At 46.2% G+C, this 23,679-nt stretch overlaps 1 protein-coding gene across 15 annotated transcripts in view; it reads right to left on the bottom strand.

The window, feature by feature from the left end:
• The window catches only part of BIN1 (bridging integrator 1), a 217,817-nt gene that overhangs the window by 11,757 nt on the left and 182,381 nt on the right, over positions 1 to 23,679 (bottom strand). For 3 of the 15 annotated variants that reach the window (XM_073647475.1, XM_073647473.1, XM_073647474.1), the window contains exons 6-15: positions 20,349 to 20,456; positions 19,558 to 19,650; positions 13,530 to 13,615; positions 12,236 to 12,311; positions 11,250 to 11,341; positions 9,067 to 9,111; positions 7,700 to 7,868; positions 4,737 to 4,865; positions 2,158 to 2,265; positions 566 to 589 (exon numbers count right to left, since the gene is read on the bottom strand). In XM_073647475.1, the coding sequence (XP_073503576.1) occupies positions 566 to 589; positions 2,158 to 2,265; positions 4,737 to 4,865; positions 7,700 to 7,868; positions 9,067 to 9,111; positions 11,250 to 11,341; positions 12,236 to 12,311; positions 13,530 to 13,615; positions 19,558 to 19,650; positions 20,349 to 20,456 (930 nt within the window). The remainder of the gene's footprint in view (positions 1 to 565; positions 590 to 2,157; positions 2,266 to 4,736; positions 4,866 to 7,699; positions 7,869 to 9,066; positions 9,112 to 11,249; positions 11,342 to 12,235; positions 12,312 to 13,529; positions 13,616 to 19,557; positions 19,651 to 20,348; positions 20,457 to 23,679) is intronic. The other 12 variants (XM_073647477.1, XM_073647476.1, XM_073647480.1 and 9 more) reach the window with 7 other exon arrangements.

Below are 23,679 nucleotides of genomic sequence, written 5' to 3'. Positions count from 1 at the left end.
GTAAGTGCACAGAGTTTCTATCATGGTATAGACTTCATGTGATCACATTTATGCCACAGAAGTTGGGGCCCCTGCAGCTAAGAAAAGAGGGAATAACTGCTCCTCGCTCCGGGCACCGGGGAGGAAGAGGTTGGACCATGTGCAGACATGAGAAGACCGGCCCTACACTCCAGGACGTGGCGTTCATCCATGGGCAGAACAAGGCGGCGTCCATCAGCGACAGATAACAGAAATGCAGAACTGCAGGGGACGACCACCCTGCTCATTACATAACCTGACGGTCAATAGGTTTTATCTGATTAACCCCTTCATAGGCAGCTCCTGTTTCAGCTGTGAATTCAATGAGTCAATGTTCATGTCCTACCCAACAATGAATACATAATAAATCCCCCAAACCATTACTATATCCCAAGAGCCGAGACCAATGCAGGTGGGCACAATGTGACCCTGGCAGTGACACTGTGGTACGCAGGACATATGCTGAACACCGTGACTGTTCGGGTGAGAAATGGAAGAGTTGTGAACTTGTGACAGGAAGAGTTACTGAGTTAGTCAAGTTTCTTACCTCCCATAGATCCCAAGACAAAGGCTGATACGCAGCAAGAATGGAAAAAACAAAGACACATATTTATACTGGTGCCAAATCTCATCTCCATGGCCGTCAGCAACCCGATTTATAGGACGCCCACTTACTGTCTGATCATTTCCTATAGATTTAATTAATATCTACCCATCAACCATTCATCCATCTGCTCAGTATCCATCCATACACCTGTCAATATTCATCCGTCCCTTTAATGTCATGTATCTATCAGATTCCCATCCTCTACCCAGTAACTACCTGTACAGTCCCTGATACAATCACCATCAGCTCAGACTTTCTGACTTTTCTGCCTTATGTTTATCTAACTAAACCCATCGATCCGACCATCTATCCACTTCCCCACACATCCACCCACCTACACATATATCCACCTCTGTATCCATGCACCAACCCATCCATTCATGAAGCCATCTATCCACATCCCCACACATCCAAACAACTATTTACCCAACCAACGACCCATCTTGTCTTGTGTTCTTTGCACAATCCCCATCCATTCACTAAGCCATCTATCCACTCACCCATTCATCCACATATCCATAATCCATCCACCTATTCTTCCATCCATCTATCAACAAGCACATATACTTACAAACCGTACCATCTACTTGGACATCCACCTATCAATTAACTTATCCACTCACCCACCAATGCATCCATTTATCCATCCAGATGTCTATGCATTTACTCACCCAACCATTCATTTATCCATCACTCAGCCATCCACTTATCCACACACCAATCCACCCTTCCATCCATTTACCCATCCGCCTATTAGTCAACCCACACATCCGCTGACCAATCCATCCACTTATCAATTAACATAAACATTCATTCACTCATGCTTTTATTCATCCATCCATATATCCATCCACCTATTTATCAACCCACACATCCACTTATCCATAAACGTACACACACACCCATCCATTCATCAATCCGCCTACCCTATCACTAATCCATTCTTTCATCCGTCTATCCACTTATCCATCCATCTTCTTACACACAAATCCATTCATCTGTCCATCCACCGCTCCATCTATTCAATTACCCAACTACCCACCAATTACTTCATCCATTCATCCCCAATCCATCAATTTATCCATCCCTATATCTATCCATCTAGTTGCCTATCCACTTACTCACCTATCCACCCAACAATCCATTCTTTAAGAAACCCATCCAGTTACCGCTACCCTCGCAGTCATCCATCCACCCATCCTTCCATCCATTTAGCCATGCACCTTTCCATTTATCTAGTCTTCAACCCACACATGCACTTAACTAGCCATCCATTTAAACACCCACCCACCCATAAATTCCTCCATCTACTCTCCCAACCACCAGTCCATTCTTCCACCCACTTACGCCACCATCTGCTTACCCATCCATCATAAATTTTTCCACTTCCCCATCCTTCTACTCATTGCTGAGCCCATGTATCCACTTATACATCCATCCACAATCCATCCAGCCACCAACACACCTAAACCCCCTATTTATCCATCCATGGCTCATAAGCCTTGCGACGTGGTTGAGGGGACACCACAAACCTGGGAAGAACCTGCAGGGGCTGCACTTGAACTGGATGCAGGTTTGAGGGGATCAAAGTCCAGATCCAACAAACTGGGCTCTTCTGCTTGGGGCCACACAGCCTCAAACTTTGCAGCACAAGGAAAATGATTAGTAGGAAAGTTAGACAGTAGTTAATAAGGATAACGAGCCTGGAGTGCTCCCAACGTGCCAGGAACTGAAGACCTGTCTATAACAACCCAACCAGTCCCCCAGAACATGCCACAGCAGAACAGAAGACCATTGGCCTGAAGAGCTAAGAACATGCATGGAGACCACCAGAGACGTTGTAATCCCCTGATACAACATCTCGATATGTTGAGCCTTCGGATTTCATACACAACAGTCAGAAGAGAGACCACGTAGACAATGCGCCATTGGTACAATTACGTCTTTGGGATCGTCCATATTCCTGGATTTTGATTTACACGTCAGGATTGGATAGAGGTAAAATTATTGGGATTTTTGATGACAGGAGGAGCAATGGAGTCATCTCTCAGCGCATCTACACCTTGTGCTTTAGAGCAGATGTCAGGTTAATTTAGACCAATGCATTCATAAAGTCTTCTCTACCTGTAAGAGAAGCCTCCGGTGACACTTAACCTGAGTGCGGTCATGTCAGATCTATGGAGGCGTCTGTAAACCGTTACCAAAAGCATAAAAAACACATGCAAGAACCAGAGCATGCAAACAGCTAGCAACAGACATGCACAGACAACGGGCTCCAGCGGACAGTGGCCCCTCGTAATTATGGAGCAAGCAGTGAAACGCCAGTGTCCAGAATGTGACACTGCAGGGTCCAGGTCTCTGTAGATATTAGATCATTGCATCCCAGAGACCATGGCTTTATCAGAAGTGGTGCAAAGAGGAGCGGTCGCCCATAGCAGCCAATCAGATTGCAGCTCTCATTTTTCAAAAGCCCTTTATTAAATGAAAGCTGTGCCCTGATTGTCTGGCATACAAGAGCTGCTCCACTTTGAACCAAACTTGAAAATTCTCCCCCTTTTCCTTCTTACTGAAATTTCCACTGTAGCCAGTGTCCGCTGGTAATTGTGCAGTGGCCTGCAACCTGCGGCTAGTAGGACATGCTGAGAGTTGTAGTTTCATCCGCACTGCAGGTTGCAGGCCATTGAAGATAAACTGTGTTATTGTAGCAGAGGTGTCACTCCTTATAGAGGCCAGAGACCCCTAATGCTAAGCAATGGTGGGAAAATATGTCATTACCCTCCCTCCCCTGGGGCAGTGACCGGGCCGCCCCAAAGCAGAAATTTACACTAAAGTCAAAACTAGTTATCAGCAGAAATATGTAAGAGAATGTGCAGCGCCCGACGTCAAGCAACTTTGTAAATCCATCAATCATAATCCTTAGGTGACATTGTTATAGCAGAAGATGAGGCCCCTCAAGTTCAAAGACCCCATCTATGCTATATAAGTCTGACAGTTACTTTAGGTCAAAACAATAACAGCTGAATGTTCCTTCCTTGTATCAATAATGTGTCCTTGCTAGAAGATAACGTGTCCTTCCTAGTCAGATACGCCTAATTAAATGTTTCAAGGCATAAGCATCACGAGAACAGAAACTAGTTTTCTTTTTTGCTTGCATAGTTAAATTGTATAATCGGACCATATATGGTAAATCCGTTTCCTGCCTCCAGGGTGCATATAAACCCTATGCTTTGTAATAAAGTTAGAGCTTGTTTGACACATACATCCTGTCCTGTGTCTCATTCTCTCCGATATCGTAATCCAAGGATAGAAGACCCAGAATGCAGTGACGTCAACATCATATACTCCAATCACAACCAGAGCTGCAATCAGTAGTCTCACAGGACATCACATGTCTCTGCTGCCCCCTGCTGGTGCACAATCAGCTCAACTATGATCAAGTAATAGGTAGATACCATGTCATGCTGAAAAATGACATTTCCCAAAATGCAACACATCAAATACAGTGTAACACTGGAAACAGATGAGATGAGCACAGTGTGGATGAAATCTGAGCAAAGGCCGGAATAATGAGGACTGCAGCTCTGGATGTGACTGGAGTAGAAGACAATGTAACAGTAGAATAGTGACTGCAGCTCTGGAAGTGACTGGAGGATAAGACATGATGTAACGGCAGAATAGTGAGCGCAGCTCTGGATGTGACTGGAGTATAAGACATGATGTAACAGCAGAATTGTGACTACAGCTCTAGAGGTGACTGGAGGATAAGACACAATGTAACAGCAGAATAGTGAGCGCAGCTCTGGATGTGACTGGAGTATAAGACAATGTAACAGTAGAATAGTGACTGCAGCTCTGGAAGTGACTGGAAGATAAGACACAATGTAACAGCAGAATAGCGAGTTCAGCTCTGGATGTGACTGGAGGATAAGATACAATGTAATATGATAAGATTTACAAAGTTGCTTGACATGATTAGACCTAGATGCACTAATGAACATTCATGGACTTTGCGTCTGCCCCTGTCTCATCCCCTCTGGTCTTCTCCACAAGTGACACCTCCTATGGTTCTCATGCGGGTGTTAGTATTTGGGGGTGGGCGGCAGCCGCTGACCTGTGAGGGGGTGGTCACACTTATGTCGGGCACAAAATTGTCATCAAACAGACTGATGATATTCTCCTGCTTGATGTCCTTGGAGGGCGTATGTTTTGGCGGTGGTGGAACCGGAGGGCCTTTCCTCAGCTACATGCAAGTAAATTAACAGCACAGACAATCCACACGACCCCCCACCCAAAAAGAAAAAAGGGGAAAACACAAATATACAAAAATATAATTAGCGAAAAAAAAAGAAACACAGAACATCAGAGTCCATCACATGTCGGGTGACAGTCACCGCTGCAATGGATGAACCTTGCATAAAAAATATCAATTATTATTATGCACTGACAATACAGACACGAAAAAACAAATAAAATTACAAGAATTGAAAGAAAATGGACACAGGAATCACACAGACCGGGGACTTGTTTCTATATGCTGGACGGTTCATGTCATGTACAATGTAGCAGTCAGAATGAGAGAATTTACTAATAAGTTACAATGTATTACAAAACAAATAGCAAATGCAATAAATTGTAACTCAGCAATGTACCAGCAGGCGGCGCTGCTGCTCTTCTAGAAAGACTGATATTTACCTATGAATGCGAAAAATGATCCCTACAATTAACTCCCATCTGTCTCATAGTGATCCCTGTGTCATCTCTGCTGTGACCTCACAGCCCGGAGTATACGCTTTCTGCAGCAGCTTCCTTATTTTGCAATGTTTCATCATTGAGTATTAGTAAGTGCTGGCTGCTGTGCAGTAATGCACTACCCTGCTGTCAGCCGGCCTCAGGACCTAGTACTGCTGTGCATTGTTGCAGAAACTAGGATTTCTGGAGATATATAGAAGCAGAAAAGAAGTCAGCAGCGCATACAATGTGCTCAGCAGATTAGTAAAAGCCCCAAGCACTGAGCCCTTCATAACAAACCAAGGCAGCGGCCGGGACACTATCAGCCAGAACATAGATAGATATATAGATAGATACTGTAGATATATAGATAGATAGATAGATAGATAGATAGATAGATAGATAGATAGATAGATAGATAGATAATGTCCAAAAGGAATATAAAGGCTGCACTCCAGTAGTTCCAAAAATAGTTGTTTATTGACCCATCATGTCAGGACAATGTTTTGTTCCAAGCTTGAAAAAGTTCCTCACTTAGAACGAAACATTACCCTGACATGATGGGTCAATAAACAACTATTTTTGGAACTACTGGAGTGCAGCCTTTATATTCTTTTTGGACATATTTAAAGGTTTGGTATTGCCTATGAGGCTCTGCACTTATCCATAACTATTTGTCTTGTTGCTGGTGCTGCACCTATATTTTGCCATTAGATAGATGATATATATAGATATTGAATAGATAATAGATGATAGATAGATAGATAATAGATATATAACAGATATATAATAAATAGATAATAGATAGATAGATAGATAGATAGATAGATAGATAGATGATATATAGATAGATGATAGATAGATAGATAGATAGATAGATAGATAGATAGATAGATAGATAGATAGATAGATAGATAGATAGATAGATAGAATTACTACTTTGGTTACATTGTATATACCGCAGTTTCTTATGGATCAATACTGAGACACTTAGGCGCTGATATAACAAGCAGCCTTCATCAGAATTCTGGTATAAAATTGCCTGAAATCTGGCAATTTTTTGTGTGACCCAAAACTGTGCAAAAATGTTGACTTTTGGCGTTTTAACACCAGTTCCCGCCACCTCTTCCAGTTTTTTTTTAAAAAGTGGCAATGAGGGAACATGGCAGAGGACGCCGACAAATTCACCTTAATTTACGCAAAAAAAGTGACGTACACTACACCAAACATCTACTGCGGTGACTAGAGATACATTTCTTGCGGTGACGCAAAGCAGCTGAAAGATGCGTCAAATTCATTAAGAGGAGCGCTCATCCTCATAAATTTATCGCAGTGCCCCCTTCACTAAGACTTGAGCACAACACACCAGTGGTGATGAGCCGAAGCCATGGTTCAGGAGAATATGGCCTACAGAACGTAGCTACAGAGGATCCAATAAAAAAAGACAGAGGTAGAAGAAATGTCTGATTCCCCTGGTCACCGAGTAGATCTATGATCCTGTGAATGTGACTCTCCCGTCCACTACAGACACTACAGTCTACACAATGTCTTGCGGAAAGCAGATTCCAGACGCAGCAGAGGATTAGAAGACGTCAGTCAGTGACCAGCACAGGATGAAGGACGTCAAGAGAAGTCGGAGCTCAAAGAGACAGAACTTGATTACAGGGGATAATCAAGTGAAATCCTGAAGGTCACAACCAGTGACATGAGACACGTAATGCTTGAGATCATGATGGCACCAAGAATGGTCCATGAACACGTTCATGGTGGAGATCAAAAGAAGAGAACATCAAAATGATGGACTGGAAACAGCTACATCTTAGTGGTGGGCCGTCTATGAGCTGAGACCCCAATGATCAGTACCACGAACAGACCCTGATGCTTTGTAGACCACAGAGACGTGAATTACACATTGATGATGGCGCCCAAATGGTTTGGACCCTCTACAGGACATCATGGCTTCTTTGTGGGGATCAATGGGATACAAACTCATAGACACCTCCAATGTTCCCATCTGTCTATAGGACATGGGTGGGAGCCCTTTAAAAATGGCAATGGACATCAAGATTTACCCCCTTTAAGACAAGGGTTTCAAGATGTAGAACCAAGTGGTCAGTCCTACATAAAAACAGTATCTGTGATCTGTGCAACTTAACATAGAAAATCAATGAGATCATCATAACTTGTGTCCACCTATTTGCCTCCATTAGTGACATGGAAGTCTGTGCAACCAATGAACCAGTTTTCAATCTTGGTGTCCATGGCCAAACTGTAGGTCTCTGTGGCTGCACAATGAGACATAGGAAGTTTCTACTGACTCTACTAATGGACTCAGTCTTGGGATACCTGAGAAGGCGATTTAGATATAACCACAGATGGGGCGTCCACTAAGAAGGAGGCGGCAGCAGCTGGTTCCTCAGAGGCATGGTTGGTGGTCTTGGGCTCCGTACTTGCAGCAGGAGGTCCATCCGGAGGGGAGGATGGAGTCTTATTCACCTTTGCAGGGCTTGAGTCACTAGGAAACAACATGGACAAGTAAAACACAAGCTCATGTCATATAGACCCCTGACCTGGACCACGGGGGGCCCGGTGTTCAGGGATCTGCACTCTGCAGTTCACAGAAGGTCTCAGCCATGAGTGGTGATGATCCCGTCAAAGACCAAAATTGCAGGGGGAATTTACAACGTGCCGTATTGCACCCCCAACATCTGCACATCTCTAGGGGAATATGGAGCATGCAAGGGAGCAAGGCAGAGTTGTATCGGGGGCCGCTCATAGCCGGAGGGCTGTGTAGATTAGCGCACGGCCTCTTTTTACCATCGTGTGCAGATTTGATAATCTCCATTATAGGATTAAAGAAGCATGCAGAAATACCAGGCATTAAAGGGTTATTACGTACTGGCGTATATAGATATACACATATGTGCCCCCCATTATTCTATAGCTGCATTTAAAGGGTTATTTTTTATTATTCTTGAAGGGCACAGATGCACCAGGGAGGTCGATGGTCCCGTCAGCTCTATGAGGACAGCAGCATGAGGTGGGACCCTGGTATCATTTGCATCGGGGTCTAAGCTATTTAAAAGGATTGTACAGGATCAGAAAAACATGGCTGCTTTCTTCCACAAACAGCGCTCCCAGTGCCAACAGGTTGTGTGTGGAATTGCACCTCATCCTTATTTATTTCAATGGCGCTGAGCTGCAATAGCAACCTATGGACAGAGGTGGCGCTATAACTAAAGACGCTAGCTATGTCTTTGTAAACTTATGAAACCCTTTAAGCTACGGCTAAATGATCTATATAACCTTGAAGGGATACTACATTTATATAAAACTATCAGTATTGATCTGCTCCTCTTTATGGTCCCAATCTGAAGGAAAGAGGGGTCTATTTTAGTAAAGTTCATGAACTCCATATCCCAGATCACTAGGAATGAGTGACGTCACTGAGGCATCGTGCGCCTCACACCTCGATGAGCTGAGGGTTCGTACTGTCGCGTCCCGGCGTGTACAGGTAACGGGCGGCAGCACTCGGTCGTGCAAAAAGGAGAAAACTTATATTAATGGGTACACATAGAACATGAGGACTAGTGTCAGGGAAGGATCACGGCTGACGAGACACAATATTATTAGTGGAGATTATTAAATGTATCACACACATTAATGATTCACGCCCCGACACTGCGCCATGCCGCCGCCGCCGCCACCACTACCTGATCCTCTTTAGTTTCAGTCGGGAGAACAGGTTTGCTTTCTTTCTGTTGGAAGGGGCAGGGGGGCAATTACTTTAATGATTGGTAAAAGCTTAAAACAATGAAACAAATTAATGTAACGAGACCAATACTCATTATATTAGGTGCAGATGCCCCCCAAAGATCCAAATAGGGGTCATGGACAAGGTCCAAGCTGTAAGCACAGTGATCAGGCGGACCACCGGAGACCCCCTGGAATTGCACCTCCTTTGTTAGGAAATCTTATGCAGACTTTAAAGGGGATGTCAGTCTTGGCCAATTTTCACACTTGCAGATCACACATTGTGGGGGTCCAGCCGCTGGACCTATTAAAGGGATCTGCTCACTAACTGCCCATATACCCCGGTAGTGCCACAATGAAGCATTACATGGCACTTTTTGGGATTTCACTCCAGACATGTCAACTACTCTGACTCTCCGCGCCTTCCATCCAGTCATTAGGAGCGGGGCGCACGTTGTGCCCAATACTCTGTATGTCTCCTTCCCAAGTGGTTGAATCGCTCTTTTTAGTAATGGGTGGGATTTCCCAGCCAAAATTAATCCTGAGACTAGGTTGCAAGCGTTAATAGCTAGGATACCCCTTTAAGAGAAAGTTGGGCATCTTTAAAGGGGTTGTCCCATCTGAGCTATTTAAATCCCCTTTCAATTGGATTTTACGGAGCGTCTCCTGTGGTCGGTTCCTTGTGTCACTTCCCCTCCATATTCCGTCTGTGGCTCCGCTGCCCGCGGTGTCATATGATGGAAGCAGCACATTAAGTGCGGGGACTGATTCATGGACTGTGACAGTCGCCCGCGCCGCCCACGTCTGACTTATGCAACAGGAGAAAGCGAAAAACAAATGTAACCTTGTGGATTCAGTGCGGGCGACACAACCTGATACAATGTGACGGATGAAACGTCTGATTACAGGACTCGTCATCCATGAGAATCCTAAGAACCCAGTGTGAAAGGACGGATTCAAAGGGGATGTACACCTTTAAGGTGTCTAAGACTGAAGACATTATCATTGGGGGTCCATGAGCCAAGACCCCCAACAATCGCTAAAATGAAGTCAGGGGATGAGGCAATGGTGTATACCGATCACTGCGGGGGTCAAATCACAAATCCCGCCCAGACACCACTCCTCTAGACCCTGCAATGGAGCCTCCACCAGACATAGAGCCTCCGCCAGACACAGCGCCAGAGCCTCCTCCAGACATAGTGCCAGAGCCTCCTCCAGACATAGTGCCAGAGCCTCCTCCAGACACAGAGCCAGAGCCTCCTCCAGACACAGAGCCAGAGCCTCCTCCAGACACAGAGCCTCCTCCAGACAGAGCCAGAGCCTCCTCCAGTTATCACACCAGAACCTCCTCCAGACCCTGCAATGGAGCCTCCTTCAGACACAGCGCCAGAGCCTCCTCCAGACCCTGCAACGGAGCCTCCTCTAGACCCTGCAACGGAACCTCCGGACATAGAGCCAGAGCCTCCTCCAGACATCGCACCAGAACCTCCTCCAGACCCTGCAACGGAGCCTCCACCAGACATAGAACCTCTGCCAGACACAGCGCCAGAGCCTCCTCCAGACATAGCGCCAGAGCCTCCTCCAGACACAGAGCCAGAGCCTCCTCCAGACATAGTGCCAGAGCCTCCTCCAGACACAGAGCCAGAGCCTCCTCCAGACACAGAGCCTCCTCCAGACACAGAGCCTCCTCCAGACAGAGCCAGAGCCTCCTCCAGTTATCACACCAGAACCTCCTCCAGACCCTGCAATGGAGCCTCCTTCAGACACAGCGCCAGAGCCTCCTCCAGACCCTGCAAAGGAGCCTCCTCTAGACCCTGCAACGGAACCTCCTCCAGACATCGCACCAGAACCTCCTCCAGACCCTGCAACGGAGCCTCCACCAGACATAGAACCTCTGCCAGACACAGCGCCAGAGCCTCCTCCAGACATAGCGCCAGAGCCTCCTCCAGACACAGAGCCAGAGCCTCCTGCAGACATAGTGCCAGAGCCTCCTCCAGACACAGCGCCAGAGCCTCCTCCAGACACAGAGCCTCCTCCAGACACAGTGCTAGAGCCTCCTATAATCCCTGCACCAGAGGCTCCTCCAGATCATAGCTCCCTGCCACCCATTAGACCCGTCTCCAGACACCGTGCTGACACTCACCTAGGCTGGGCTTTCACAGTGAAGGCGTTAGTGGAAGGTTTTCCCTCTTGAGTCTCCAGTGTCTTCATGACATCATTGAGGTTTTGATGAAGCTGCAAAAATGAAAGTTAATTTATTATCAGAAAATGTAATTCAAATTAAAAAACAAACAAACAAACCTTTAAATCCTGCATCCTCCACACTGGCCTCTCACTTGGCAGTTTTGCTGTGTAGACTGGGGCAATATGAGCAGAGTTTTCTCATGTGTATTGGTGATGTCATATTTACTGTATTAAAGGGAATCTTTCACCAGGTTTTTGCCATCAAATCTGACAGCAGCATGATGCAGGTAAAGAGATCCAGATTCTAGTGAAGAGTCACTTACTGGGCTGCGTGCTGTAGTTTTGATAAAATCACAGTTTTAATCAGCAAGAGATTATCAGTAGAGGACTAGTAACCCTGCTGCCATGTAGTTTTCCATATTCAGGAGCTGTGTGTAACTCCACCACCATCTCTGATTGGCAGCTTTCTGCCTATGCGCAGTATACATACAGTTGTCAATCAGTGGTGTGGGCGGGGCTATACAGAGCTCAGCATTCAGAGAACTGGTAGATCTGCAGGAAAAAAAAACAGGGATTTTATCAAAACTGCAGTAAGCAGCCCAGTAAGTGACACATTGCTGGAATCAGGGTCTCTGTCCCTGCATCATGCCGATCTCAGATGGGGAATCAAAAGCTTGGTGACAGATTCCCTTTAAATAGAGCAGAATCGTTCCAGCATACACTACTCACAGACTATGCAATGTGTGCAGCTTCCCTGTCACTTCCCAGCCTCGGGGGGCCGCTGCACCCCCCTATTCCTGGACACTGTATCGGTCTATGGACACTTTTCTGCCTATAACCCCCGATGTTAGCAGCTGACATAAAGCTCGCACCTGCTGTACAGTGTATACAGGGAAGGAGGTGGGCGTCTGGTGTTGGGGGTGACATCTAAGATCGGGGTCTTACCTTACTCATCTCTTTATGGAAGTTCTCCTCCAGCCCAGCAATACTCTGGAATGTGTTGACATAAAAACCAACACGACTGCCAAAAAAAAGCACAAACAGTCATTGCAATTTCCCCTGAAAGCAGAGAGGAGAGACGTTCATCTCCAGAACATCAATCACATATTATTATTTTAGTTTAGGAGGCTGAAGCCGTGTCCGGTCCTGTGCGCTGACGGGTGGGGTAGGGTGGGCTGCCAGCATCCGGATCGTCATTTGTGCCCCCTAACCTGTGAACTGTGAGCCCCCCGAGCCGCTTCCACCAGTCCAGGATTGCACCTCTGGCCCCCCAGCACATCTACTGTACTGATGCCATTACTGCACTTTCACCTTCTAACTTTCCTCCTGATGAAATCCAACATGAAATCTTACTTTGAATAGTTACAATTCTTAAAAATATAAAAATAATGTATTTCCCTAACCTTAAGGCTGGATATACTTATTAGATGGCTGTGTGCTGGATGAATGATGCTTCGGTCTATCACTCAGCTGACAGCCGTCTCATACGACTCTCCATACACAGGAGCGCCCCCTGTGTTCTCGATGAGGGGGAACAATGTGACTGGCAGTCCTAGGTCGGACATCCCTCCTGACCATCAGTCGGCCGGTGCCCCCATACATAGTAGACCATCGGCCGAACACGTCAATATTGGTTGCTTGAACCAACTTTAGTCTAATGTGTATGGGGTCTAGCACTGACCCGGGTTCTGGTTAGGAAAAGTGTAAAACATAAAGGCAGCTCTTAGTAATGAATGAAGTCAGGGCTGGACCTGTAAATCTGCTGATCTTCTGATATCTCAGTCGCTGCTTATGCAGAGCGCAGCAGTGGAGACCAGTTTGTTATCAGCTGCTTTACTTTGTTATACTGATTTCTGCCTATGCAGAGAATCTGATCTTGTCTGTTGAGCTCTGCAAAAGCCGCTCCGCTGAACCACTCACTGCTCTGCACCAAGAAGAAGCTTGCTTTCAGGCACTGATTATTTGACAGTGGGGTCAGCATGGGGGTGGGGGCAAAATCTTGCACCCCCATAAACTTAGGTCTCTAAAGCAACTGCACCCTCTGCCTCCCCCCCACACACACACACACACACTAGGCCACACGACTGAGGGTTTGTTAACAGAAGTAAAACAAAGCAGCAAGACAGGTAAATCCCCCTCCGTACCGCTCCGCATGTCTCAGATACAGGGGGGGTGGATGCAGGAGAAGTGATTCGGTTTTATGCAGTCAGACTCTCATGTATTACACATTTGTACGCACCTATTCCATAATGAAGGCAGCTCCTCCTGTAAGTCAGCATTCATTTCCTCAAACACTTTCTGGGATTTTAGCAGCTCTTCTTCAGCCTACTCAACAAAAGAGGAAGAATATGAGACTAAGAAACAACATGATGCCTCCCTAGGTCTGCTCCTCCTCCCCTCTCACAGCAGAGCACAGAATCTGCAGCAGCATCTCCCCTCCTCCCCTCCCTCTCCTCATCTCCTCCTCTCGTCTCTCCTCTCCTCCTCTCGTCTCTCTCCCCCTCTCCTCTCTTCTCTTCTCTCCTCCTCTCTCCTCTCCTCTCCTCCTCTCGTCTCTCTCCCCCTCTCCTCTCTTCTCTTCTCTCCTCTCTTCTCTCCCCCTCTCTTCTCTCCTCTCCTCCTCTCATCTCTCCTCTCCTCCTCTCGTCTCGTCTCTCCTCTCCTCCTCTCTTCTTCTCTCCTCTCCTCCTCTTGTCTCTCCTCCTCTCGTCTCTCCCCCTCTCTTCTCTCCTCCTCTCTCCTCTCCTCTCCTCCTCTCTCCTCTAATCTCTCCTCTCTTCTCTCCCCCTCTCTTCTCTCTCTTCTTCTCATCTTTCCTCTCCTCCTCTCTTCTCTTCTCTTCTCGCTTCTCTCCTCCTCTCGTCTCTCCCCCTCTCGTCTCTCCTCCTCTCTTCTCTCCTCCTCTCTCCTCTCCTCCTCTCGTCTCTCCTCTCGTCTCTCCTCCTCTCATCTCTCCCCCTCTCGTCTCTCCTCCTCTCTCCTCTCCTTCTCTCCCCCTCTCCTCTCCTCTCTTCTCTCCCCCTCTCTTCTCTCCTCTTCTCTCCTCTCCTTCTCTCCCCCTCTCCTCTCTTCTCTCCCCCTCTCTTCTCTCCTCTTCTCTCCTCCTCTCTTCTCTTCTCTCCTTCTCTCTCCTCTCTCTCTTCTTCTCATCTTTCCTCTCCTCCTCTCTTCTCTTCTCGCTTCTCTCCTCCTCTCGTCTCTCCCCCTCTCGTCTCTCCTCCTCTTTTCTCCTCCTCTCTCCTCTCCTCCTCTCGTCTCTCCTCTCGTCTCTCCTCCTCTCATCTCTCCCCCTCTCGTCTCTCCTCCTCTCTCCTCTCCTTCTCTCCCCCTCTCCTCTCTTCTCTCCCCCTCTCTTCTCTCCTCTTCTCTCCTCTTCTCTCCTCCTCTCTTCTCTTCTCTCCTTCTCTCTCCTCTCCTCTGTGTGTTCAGTTACTTTGTTACTCAATATAAGCTTCTCAGTGACTTAGGAAGTTTCTGACACTTTACAGGAGGACTGCAGACCTGGGAGCTGGGACCACAGTGGATGGTGAAAGATTTCACTTTTCCCTAATAAGAAGATGGACAGGATGCTCTTTTTCTTTTCTCTCTTTCTCTTCCAGTTATTTTCAGATTTCTATAATATTTCATGTAAATGTGCACACAGAGACACGTGCGTCCCAGAAGGGAGGCGAAGCTTCCACTGGCTGATAGAGGGGGATAGCGGGCACACAGGCAGCAGAGAGGCTGATAGTTTGGGGTATTAGCATCACGTTGGTCCCTCAGGTGTTGGATTATCAGAATTTCACTATTAGGCCACATTCCCACCATGAGCTTTTGGTGAGTATTAGATGTTGCAGATGTTTTGCACCATTTGTGCTCCCATTAAGTAAAATAGGTCACTGTCATTTTTTAGAAAATACACAGAGTCAAAACCTCACCACAAACTGATTGTGTGAACATAGCCTTGCCTTAAGAGTTTGAAGATCGTCAACATCTTCAGTTCGGTGCATTGTTCTCACTTTCTCACCTCAATACAATGTAATCCTCATGATATTTATAAATAAGATATCAGTAACCACAGAACCATACAATGTAACAACACAACAACATGCGAGACACAATGTAGACACTTCTACTGGACACACAACCAGCAGGAATGTCACAAGAGCACTGTCACCACCGACCGGACTCCACGGCCGGATGGAAATCACCTGCTGGGATATTAGTAATGCACCTGTCAGGTTTCAGCACATAAAACTCACATGTTGTGTAATGAGAGCTTCTGTCACTTTATTCTTAATTACTGATTCTAATGATTTCTGCTTGCTGTCACTGAGTGGAAGCCTTTATTGGATTTATACAGCAGCGGATGGGCTGTGATGTTCACAAAGGTGAACGGCTTGTCACATTTACACAGGACCAGGACTCTAAATAATGAAAGTTTCGATTCAATAATCATGAATCTGGAGAACACAGAGAAATGTACATGTGTATTAGAGAATGGCAGGAACTCCAATTACAGAACAGGTAACCTTGTATATAATTACTATGATGGGAACGATATCTGGAACGTCGTGGAGAGGGAAAGGATTTCTACCCTGGTTACATGGGTACATGTCTAGATGTGACATTAATGAAACCCTCCTCCTCGTCCTCCTCCCATCAAAATTTGTATCCTCTTAATATATTGCAGTCATCATATTATATATATATAGCACTGTGCACTTACAATTGCTCATTTTCCCTTTCTACCCAGATAGACCTAATGGAAAAGAGAAGAATTATGACATCACATGATTAAAAGCTGAGAAGCTGATTCCTTCTAAGCTCTATGTAGAAACAGGAGGTCAGTTTTGTCTGCACAAGTCATAAGTCTCTGGCAGGGTGTCACGGATGTGTCAGATGTGACAGACAGTCGCCCTGCAGTTGGTTGCAGAAGATCTCTTTGTTTGGCATTACAGACACATTCCTGCTAATTACATACCTCCTTTCTGCTAATTGACACCCAGGCCTGGGTAGCCTGGGTGTTTAAATACTTTCTGTTTGCTGCAGGGAGGCACCGGTGATATTCACATGTTCTGTTGCGAAGGCTTGGAGCTATTGCAGTCTGCCTACTTCTTCTCTGGTGCTAAGAGGAAGTTTGGTGTAATCTCTCTGAAGTCGGCTCAAGCTAAGATACTTTTCCCCATGTTTGTCTCCCTTGTTGTCTTTAGTTGCTAGTGGGGACTGACTAGAACTCATCCCCCCCCTTCTCTATCCACGGCAAAGCGCTAGGGAAATACAGGGTTTAGGTTCCTGTGCGGCAATTGGTGAGGAATCAATATAGGGATGATAGGGGAGACAGGGTGATATCAGATCAGCCTAGGAGGTCTCTACTCCCTCTTTCCCTAGTGTCTGGGCTCCCTTCCCCTCTTCCCTTCGTGTTGTACTTAGTCTGTCCCACACCTTGCGTGACACAGAGGGAGGGGGAGCATCTGGGTCAGGAGTTGAAAAAGGGAATGATTTCTGCAGGGACAAGAGACTTTCTGTTTCTACATAGAGCAGAGAAAAGAGAATTATCTGGGTAGAAAAACAAAATGAGCAATTGTAAGTGCACAGTGATATATAATGTAATGACTGCAATATATTAAGAGGAGAAAAGGTTTAATGGGAGGAGGAGGAGGAGGGGGAGGAGGAGCTCTTCATTAATGCACTGATTAATGGGTTAAAAAAAAACAATACAGGGGCATATGCTGCAACCCATGAGCACCGAGAGTGGCGATTGGTCCTCCTGATTCTGGATGACTACGACTCCGATCGGACATATACACAGAGATCATGTGACATTCCTCAGTACGACACACAGATAGCGGAGATCTGAGCTCAGTCCACGGTGCCGATTCAATAACTTGTAATATGTCAATTATTGATCACAGTTTTAAAGTTTTGATTTTCCTAAAGTTTTTTGGTAGAAAAGAATTTGGTTTATTTCCAGTGTCGTCGCCCCGTAATGCAGAAAAGCCTGAGAGAAAATGACAAGATGTCCCCCGAGATGCATGTGTACAGAACAAGAGGCCGCAGCTACAGAAAATGTCAGGGGAGAAGAAGAAGAAGGGGAAGAGGAGGAGGAGGACAAAGAACATGAAGAAGAGGGGTAAGAAGAGAAGGAAGAGGAAGGAGAAGTGGAGGAGGAGGAGGGTAAAGAACATGAAGAAGAGGAGGAAGAGGGGGAGGAGGGCAAAGAACATGAAGAAGAGGAGTAAGAAGAGAAGGAAAAGGAAGAGGAGGAGGAGGGTAAAGAACATGAAGAAGAGGAGTAAGAAGGGGAGGAAGAGGAGGAGGAGGGCAAAGAACATGAAGAAGAGGAGTAAGAAGAGAAGGAAGAGGTGGAGGAGGGCAAAGAACATGAAGAAGAGGAGTAAGAAGAGAAGGAAGAGGTGGAGGAGGGCAAAGAACATGAAGAAGAGGAGTAAGAAGAGAAGGAAGAGGTGGAGGAGGGCAAAGAACATGAAGAAGAGGAGTAAGAAGAGAAGGAAGAGGAGGAGGAGGGCAAAGAACATGAAGAAGAGGAGTAAGAAGAGAAGGAAGAGGAAGGAGAAGAGAAAGAAGAAGATACAAGGGTGACAAGTATAACAACTCTGTAATAACAAATATTACATTATAACAGAAATGTATAACGTGGGGGGAGGGTGTAATACATGGGATCATATGAGACAGTATCACACAGGATAGGATTAGATACACAGCTCAGCAGACAGTATCACACAGGATAGGATTAGATACACGGCTCAGCAGACAGTATCACACAGGATAGGATTAGATACACGGCTCAGCAGACAGTATCACACAGGATAGGATTAGATACATGGCTCAGCAGACAGTATCACACAGGATAGGATTAGATACACAGCTCAGCAGACAGTATCACACAGGATAGGATTAGATACACAGCTCAGCAGACAGTATCACACAGGAGAGGATTAGATACACGGCTCAGAAGACAGTATCACACATGAGAGGATTAGATACACAGCTCAGCAGACGGTATCACACAGGATAGGATTAGATACACAGCTCAGCAGACAATATCACACAGGATAGGATTAGATACACAGCTCAGCGGACAGGATAGGATTAGATACACGGCTCAGTAGACCGTATCACACAGGAGAGGATTAGATACACGACTCAGTAGACAGTATCACACAGGATAGGATTAGATACACGGCTCAGCAGACAGTATAATACAGGATAGGATTAGATACACGGCTCAGCAGACAGTATCACACAGGACAGGATTAGATACACGGCTCAGCAGACAGTATCACACAGGATAGGATTAGATACACAGCTCAGCAGACAGTATAACACAGGATAGGATTAGATACACAGCTCAGCAGACAGTATCACACATGATAGGATTAGATACACAGCTCAGCAGACAGTATCACACAGGACAGGATTAGATACACGGCTCAGCAGACAGTATCACACAGGATAGGATTAGATACACAGCTCAGCAGACAGTATCACACAGGAGAGGATTAGATACACGGCTCAGCAGACAGTATCACACAGGATAGGATTAGATACACGGCTCAGCAGACAGTATCACACAGGATAGGATTAGATACACGGCTCAGCAGACAGTATCACACAGGACAGGATTAGATACACGGCTCAGCAGACAGTATCACACAGGATAGGATTAGATACACAGCTCAGCAGACAGTATCACACAGGATAGGATTAGATACACAGCTCAGCAGACAGTATCACACAGGATAGGATTAGATACACAGCTCAGCAGACAGTATCACACAGGACAGGATTAGATACACGGCTCAGCAGACAGTATAACACAGGATAGGATTAGATACACAGCTCAGCAGACAGTATCACACAGGACAGGATTAGATACACGGCTCAGCAGACAGTATCACACAGGAGAGGATTAGATACACAGCTCAGCAGACAGTATCACACAGGACAGGATTAGATACACGGCTCAGCAGACAGTATAACACAGGATAGGATTAGATACACGGCTCAGCAGACAGTATCACACAGGATAGGATTAGATACACGGCTCAGCAGACAGTATCACACAGGATAGGATTAGATACACAGTTCAGCAGACAGTATCTGTGGTGCTAGGCTTAGATACACGGCTCAGGATCTCACTGTCGCTGCAGATGACTTTTCCGTGTTGGCACCCATACTATTATAGGCTGCTGGGACTGAGCGCAGCTCCGGAGGCACACAGTGACTATCTGCACATGAGGGTTAGGACTGATCCAGGGAGTCACCTGGTTTCGGAGGAGGTTAGTCTGGGCAACCAGATGTGCGGCTATTTTCCCCTGGCACCACTGAGGTGCGGCCTTTTCAAGCAATGACACGGGCTGCAAGCGATTAACACAGAAGAGGAGACAGAAAAAGGGACAGAAGAAGAGACTTCAGTATGTGACATTCAGGAGCAGAGTGCCAGGTGCTGCCATCCTGTGCGGCATGCCAAGAGAGAAGCAGTTAGATTTCCACACAGAAAGATCAGAGCTGCGGAGAACAACAAGAGATTAGTCACAGATCAGAACTGCGCCACAGTCCGACATCTTCACTGCACGGCTCTAATTATGGCAAATCAGCGTTAATTATCATGCACATGACACGCAGGGGGAGGATTTAAAGGGACGCTCCTCTGTTTTCCTCTGATCCTGAATTACATCACATCTCATACTCCAGTTACAACCGAAGCTGCAATACTGGAGAATACAAGACATGATGCAATGCAGGATCAGCTGGAGATTCAGCATTTATATCTGCTGCATATATTATATGTAACTGCAACATAGTATTCAAGGGAAGCGCCATTACAAGTAACGCCTTACAAGAAGTGACAAGTGGTGAAAAGCCATCAGGTCGCATCCTACAAGTTCTTACAGGAGCATCCGGGCAATGAGCGGAGGGGCGCGGGGTGACCCCAATCATGTGACTGATCTGCCCGCACATCTGGACTGTGTGAATGACTGCTGAGGCCACATCAGTGCTACCTGCATCAGCGATTACTGCACCATGACGGAACGCTGAGCGCAGCGGGCGCTACCTTGGCGATCTTTGTGTCATCCTTCTTTTTTGCACTCTGGAGAGATTCAAAGTGATGTCTCGCACTGTCGAAATCCACAAGTTTCCTCCCTCGTTTTGCAATTCGTGACTGAAATAAGAAAATATATTCTGATCAGGAGAACTATTGTATATAATGAGAGAAAGCAAGGGAGGGAAAAAGGAAGAGAGGAAGCAAAGAAGAGAGGAAGAAAAGGAAGGAGGCAGTAAGGAAGGGAATGAGGGAAGGGAGAAAGAGAAAAAGGGAAGAAGGGAAAGAAGAGAGGAAGCAAAGAAGAGAGGAAGAGAGCAAGAAAAGGAAGGGAGTGAGGGAAGGGAAGGGAGAAAGAGAAAAAGGGAAGAAGGGAAAGAAGAGAGGAAGAGAGCAAGAAAAGGAAGGAGGCAGTAAGGAAGGGAGTGAGTCAAGAGAGAAAGAGAAAAAGGGAAGAAGGGAAAGAAGAGAGGAAGCAAAGAAGACAGGAAGAGAGCAAGAAAAGGAAGGAGGCAGTAAGGAAGGGAGTGAGGGAAGGGAGAAAGAGAAAAAGGGAGGGAAGAAGGAAGAAGGGAAAGAAGAGAGGAAGCAAAGAAGAGAGGAAGAGAGCAAGAAAAGGAAGGAGGTAGTAAGGAAGGGAATGAGGGAAGGGAGAAAGAGAAAAAGGGAAGAAGGGAAAGAAGAGAGGAAGCAAAGAAGAGAGGAAGAGAGCAAGAAAAGGAAGGGAGTGAGGGAGGGGAGAAAGAGAAAAAGGGAAGAAGGGAAAGAAGAGAGAAAGCAAAGAAGAGAGGAAGAGAGCAAGAAAAGGAAGGAGGCAGTAAGGAAGGGAGTGAGGGAAGGGAGAAAGAGAAAAAGGGAGGGAAGAAGGAAGAAGGGAAAGAAGAGAGGAAGCAAAGAAGAGAGGAAGAGAGCAAGAAAAGGAAGGAGGTAGTAAGGAAGGGAATGAGGGAAGGGAGAAAGAGAAAAAGGGAAGAAGGGAAAGAAGAGAGGAAGCAAAGAAGAGAGGAAGAGAGCAAGAAAAGGAAGGGAGTGAGGGAAGGGAGAAAGAGAAAAAGGGAAGAAGGGAAAGAAGAGAGAAAGCAAAGAAGAGAGGAAGAGAGCAAGAAAAGGAAGGAGGCAGTAAGGAAGGGAGTGAGGGAAGGGAGAAAGAGAAAAACGGAAGAAGGGAAAGAAGAGAGAAAGCAAAGAAGAGAGGAAGAGAGCAAGAAAAGGAAGGGAGTGAGGGAAGGGAGAAAGAGAAAAAGGGAAGAAGGGAAAGAAGAGAGGAAGAGAGCAAGAAAAGGAAGGAGGCAGTAAGGAAGGGAGTGAGTCAAGAGAGAAAGAGAAAAAGGGAAGAAGGGAAAGAAGAGAGGAAGCAAAGAAGACAGGAAGAGAGCAAGAAAAGGAAGGAGGCAGTAAGGAAGGGAGTGAGGGAAGGGAGAAAGAGAAAAACGGAAGAAGGGAAAGAAGAGAGAAAGCAAAGAAGAGAGGAAGAGAGCAAGAAAAGGAAGGGAGTGAGGGAAGGGAGAAAGAGAAAAAGGGAAGAAGGGAAAGAAGAGAGGAAGAGAGCAAGAAAAGGAAGGAGGCAGTAAGGAAGGGAGTGAGTCAAGAGAGAAAGAGAAAAAGGGAAGAAGGGAAAGAAGAGAGGAAGCAAAGAAGACAGGAAGAGAGCAAGAAAAGGAAGGAGGCAGTAAGGAAGGGAGTGAGGGAAGGGAGAAAGAGAAAAAGGGAGGGAAGAAGGAAGAAGGGAAAGAAGAGAGGAAGCAAAGAAGAGAGGAAGAGAGCAAGAAAAGGAAGGAGGCAGTAAGGAAGGGAATGAGGGAAGGGAGAAAGAGAAAAAGGGAAGAAGGGAAAGAAGAGAGGAAGCAAAGAAGAGAGGAAGAGAGCAAGAAAAGGAAGGGAGTGAGGGAAGGGAGAAAGAGAAAAAGGGAAGAAGGGAAAGAAGAGAGAAAGCAAAGAAGAGAGGAAGAGAGCAAGAAAAGGAAGGAGGCAGTAAGGAAGGGAGTGAGGGAAGGGAGAAAGAGAAAAAGGGAAGAAGGGAAAGAAGAGAGAAAGCAAAGAAGAGAGGAAGAGAGCAAGAAAAGGAAGGGAGTGAGGGAAGGGAGAAAGAGAAAAAGGGAAGAAGGGAAAGAAGAGAGGAAGAGAGCAAGAAAAGGAAGGAGGCAGTAAGGAAGGGAGTGAGTCAAGAGAGAAAGAGAAAAAGGGAAGAAGGGAAAGAAGAGAGGAAGCAAAGAAGACAGGAAGAGAGCAAGAAAAGGAAGGAGGCAGTAAGGAAGGGAGTGAGGGAAGGGAGAAAGAGAAAAAGGGAGGGAAGAAGGAAGAAGGGAAAGAAGAGAGGAAGCAAAGAAGAGAGGAAGAGAGCAAGAAAAGGAAGGAGGCAGTAAGGAAGGGAATGAGGGAAGGGAGAAAGAGAAAAAGGGAAGAAGGGAAAGAAGAGAGGAAGCAAAGAAGAGAGGAAGAGAGCAAGAAAAGGAAGGGAGTGAGGGAAGGGAGAAAGAGAAAAAGGGAAGAAGGGAAAGAAGAGAGAAAGCAAAGAAGAGAGGAAGAGAGCAAGAAAAGGAAGGAGGCAGTAAGGAAGGGAGTGAGGGAAGGGAGAAAGAGAAAAAGGGAGGGAAGAAGGAAGAAGGGAAAGAAGAGAGGAAGCAAAGAAGAGAGGAAGAGAGCAAGAAAAGGAAGGAGGCAGTAAGGAAGGGAATGAGGGAAGGGAGAAAGAGAAAAAGGGAAGAAGGGAAAGAAGAGAGGAAGCAAAGAAGAGAGGAAGAGAGCAAGAAAAGGAAGGGAGTGAGGGAAGGGAGAAAGAGAAAAAGGGAAGAAGGGAAAGAAGAGAGAAAGCAAAGAAGAGAGGAAGAGAGCAAGAAAAGGAAGGAGGCAGTAAGGAAGGGAGTGAGGGGAGGGAGAAAGAGAAAAAGGGAAGAAGGGAAAGAAGAGAGGAAGGAAAGGAGAGGAAGAGAGCAAGAAAAGGAAGGAGGCAGTAAGGAAGGGAGTCAGTCAAGGGAGAAAGAGAAAAAGGGAAGAAGGGAAAGAAGAGAGAAAGCAAAGAAGAGAGGAAGAGAGCAAGAAAAGGAAGGAGGCAGTAAGGAAGGGAGTGAGGGAAGGGAGAAAGAGAAAAAGGGAAGAAGGGAAAGAAGAGAGGAAGGAAAGGAGAGGAAGAGAGCAAGAAAAGGAAGGAGGCAGTAAGGAAGGGAATGAGGGAAGGGAGAAAGAGAAAAAGGGAAGAAGGGAAAGAAGAGAGGAAGCAAAGAAGAGAGCAAGAAAAGGAAGGAGGCAGTAAGAAAGGGAGTGAGGGAAGGGAGAAAGAGAAAAAGGCAAGAAGGAAAAAGAAGGGAAAGAAGAGAGGAAGCAAAGGAGGAAGTAAAAAACTTAA

This window comes from Phyllobates terribilis, unplaced genomic scaffold (genome assembly GCF_046119375.1).
Source record: "Phyllobates terribilis strain yellow unplaced genomic scaffold, ASM4611937v1 Scaffold_9__5_contigs__length_417890890, whole genome shotgun sequence".
NCBI lineage: Eukaryota > Metazoa > Chordata > Amphibia > Anura > Dendrobatidae > Phyllobates > Phyllobates terribilis.
Note: the sequence above shows the minus strand (reverse complement) of the source record. Positions and strands in the feature narration are given on the sequence as shown.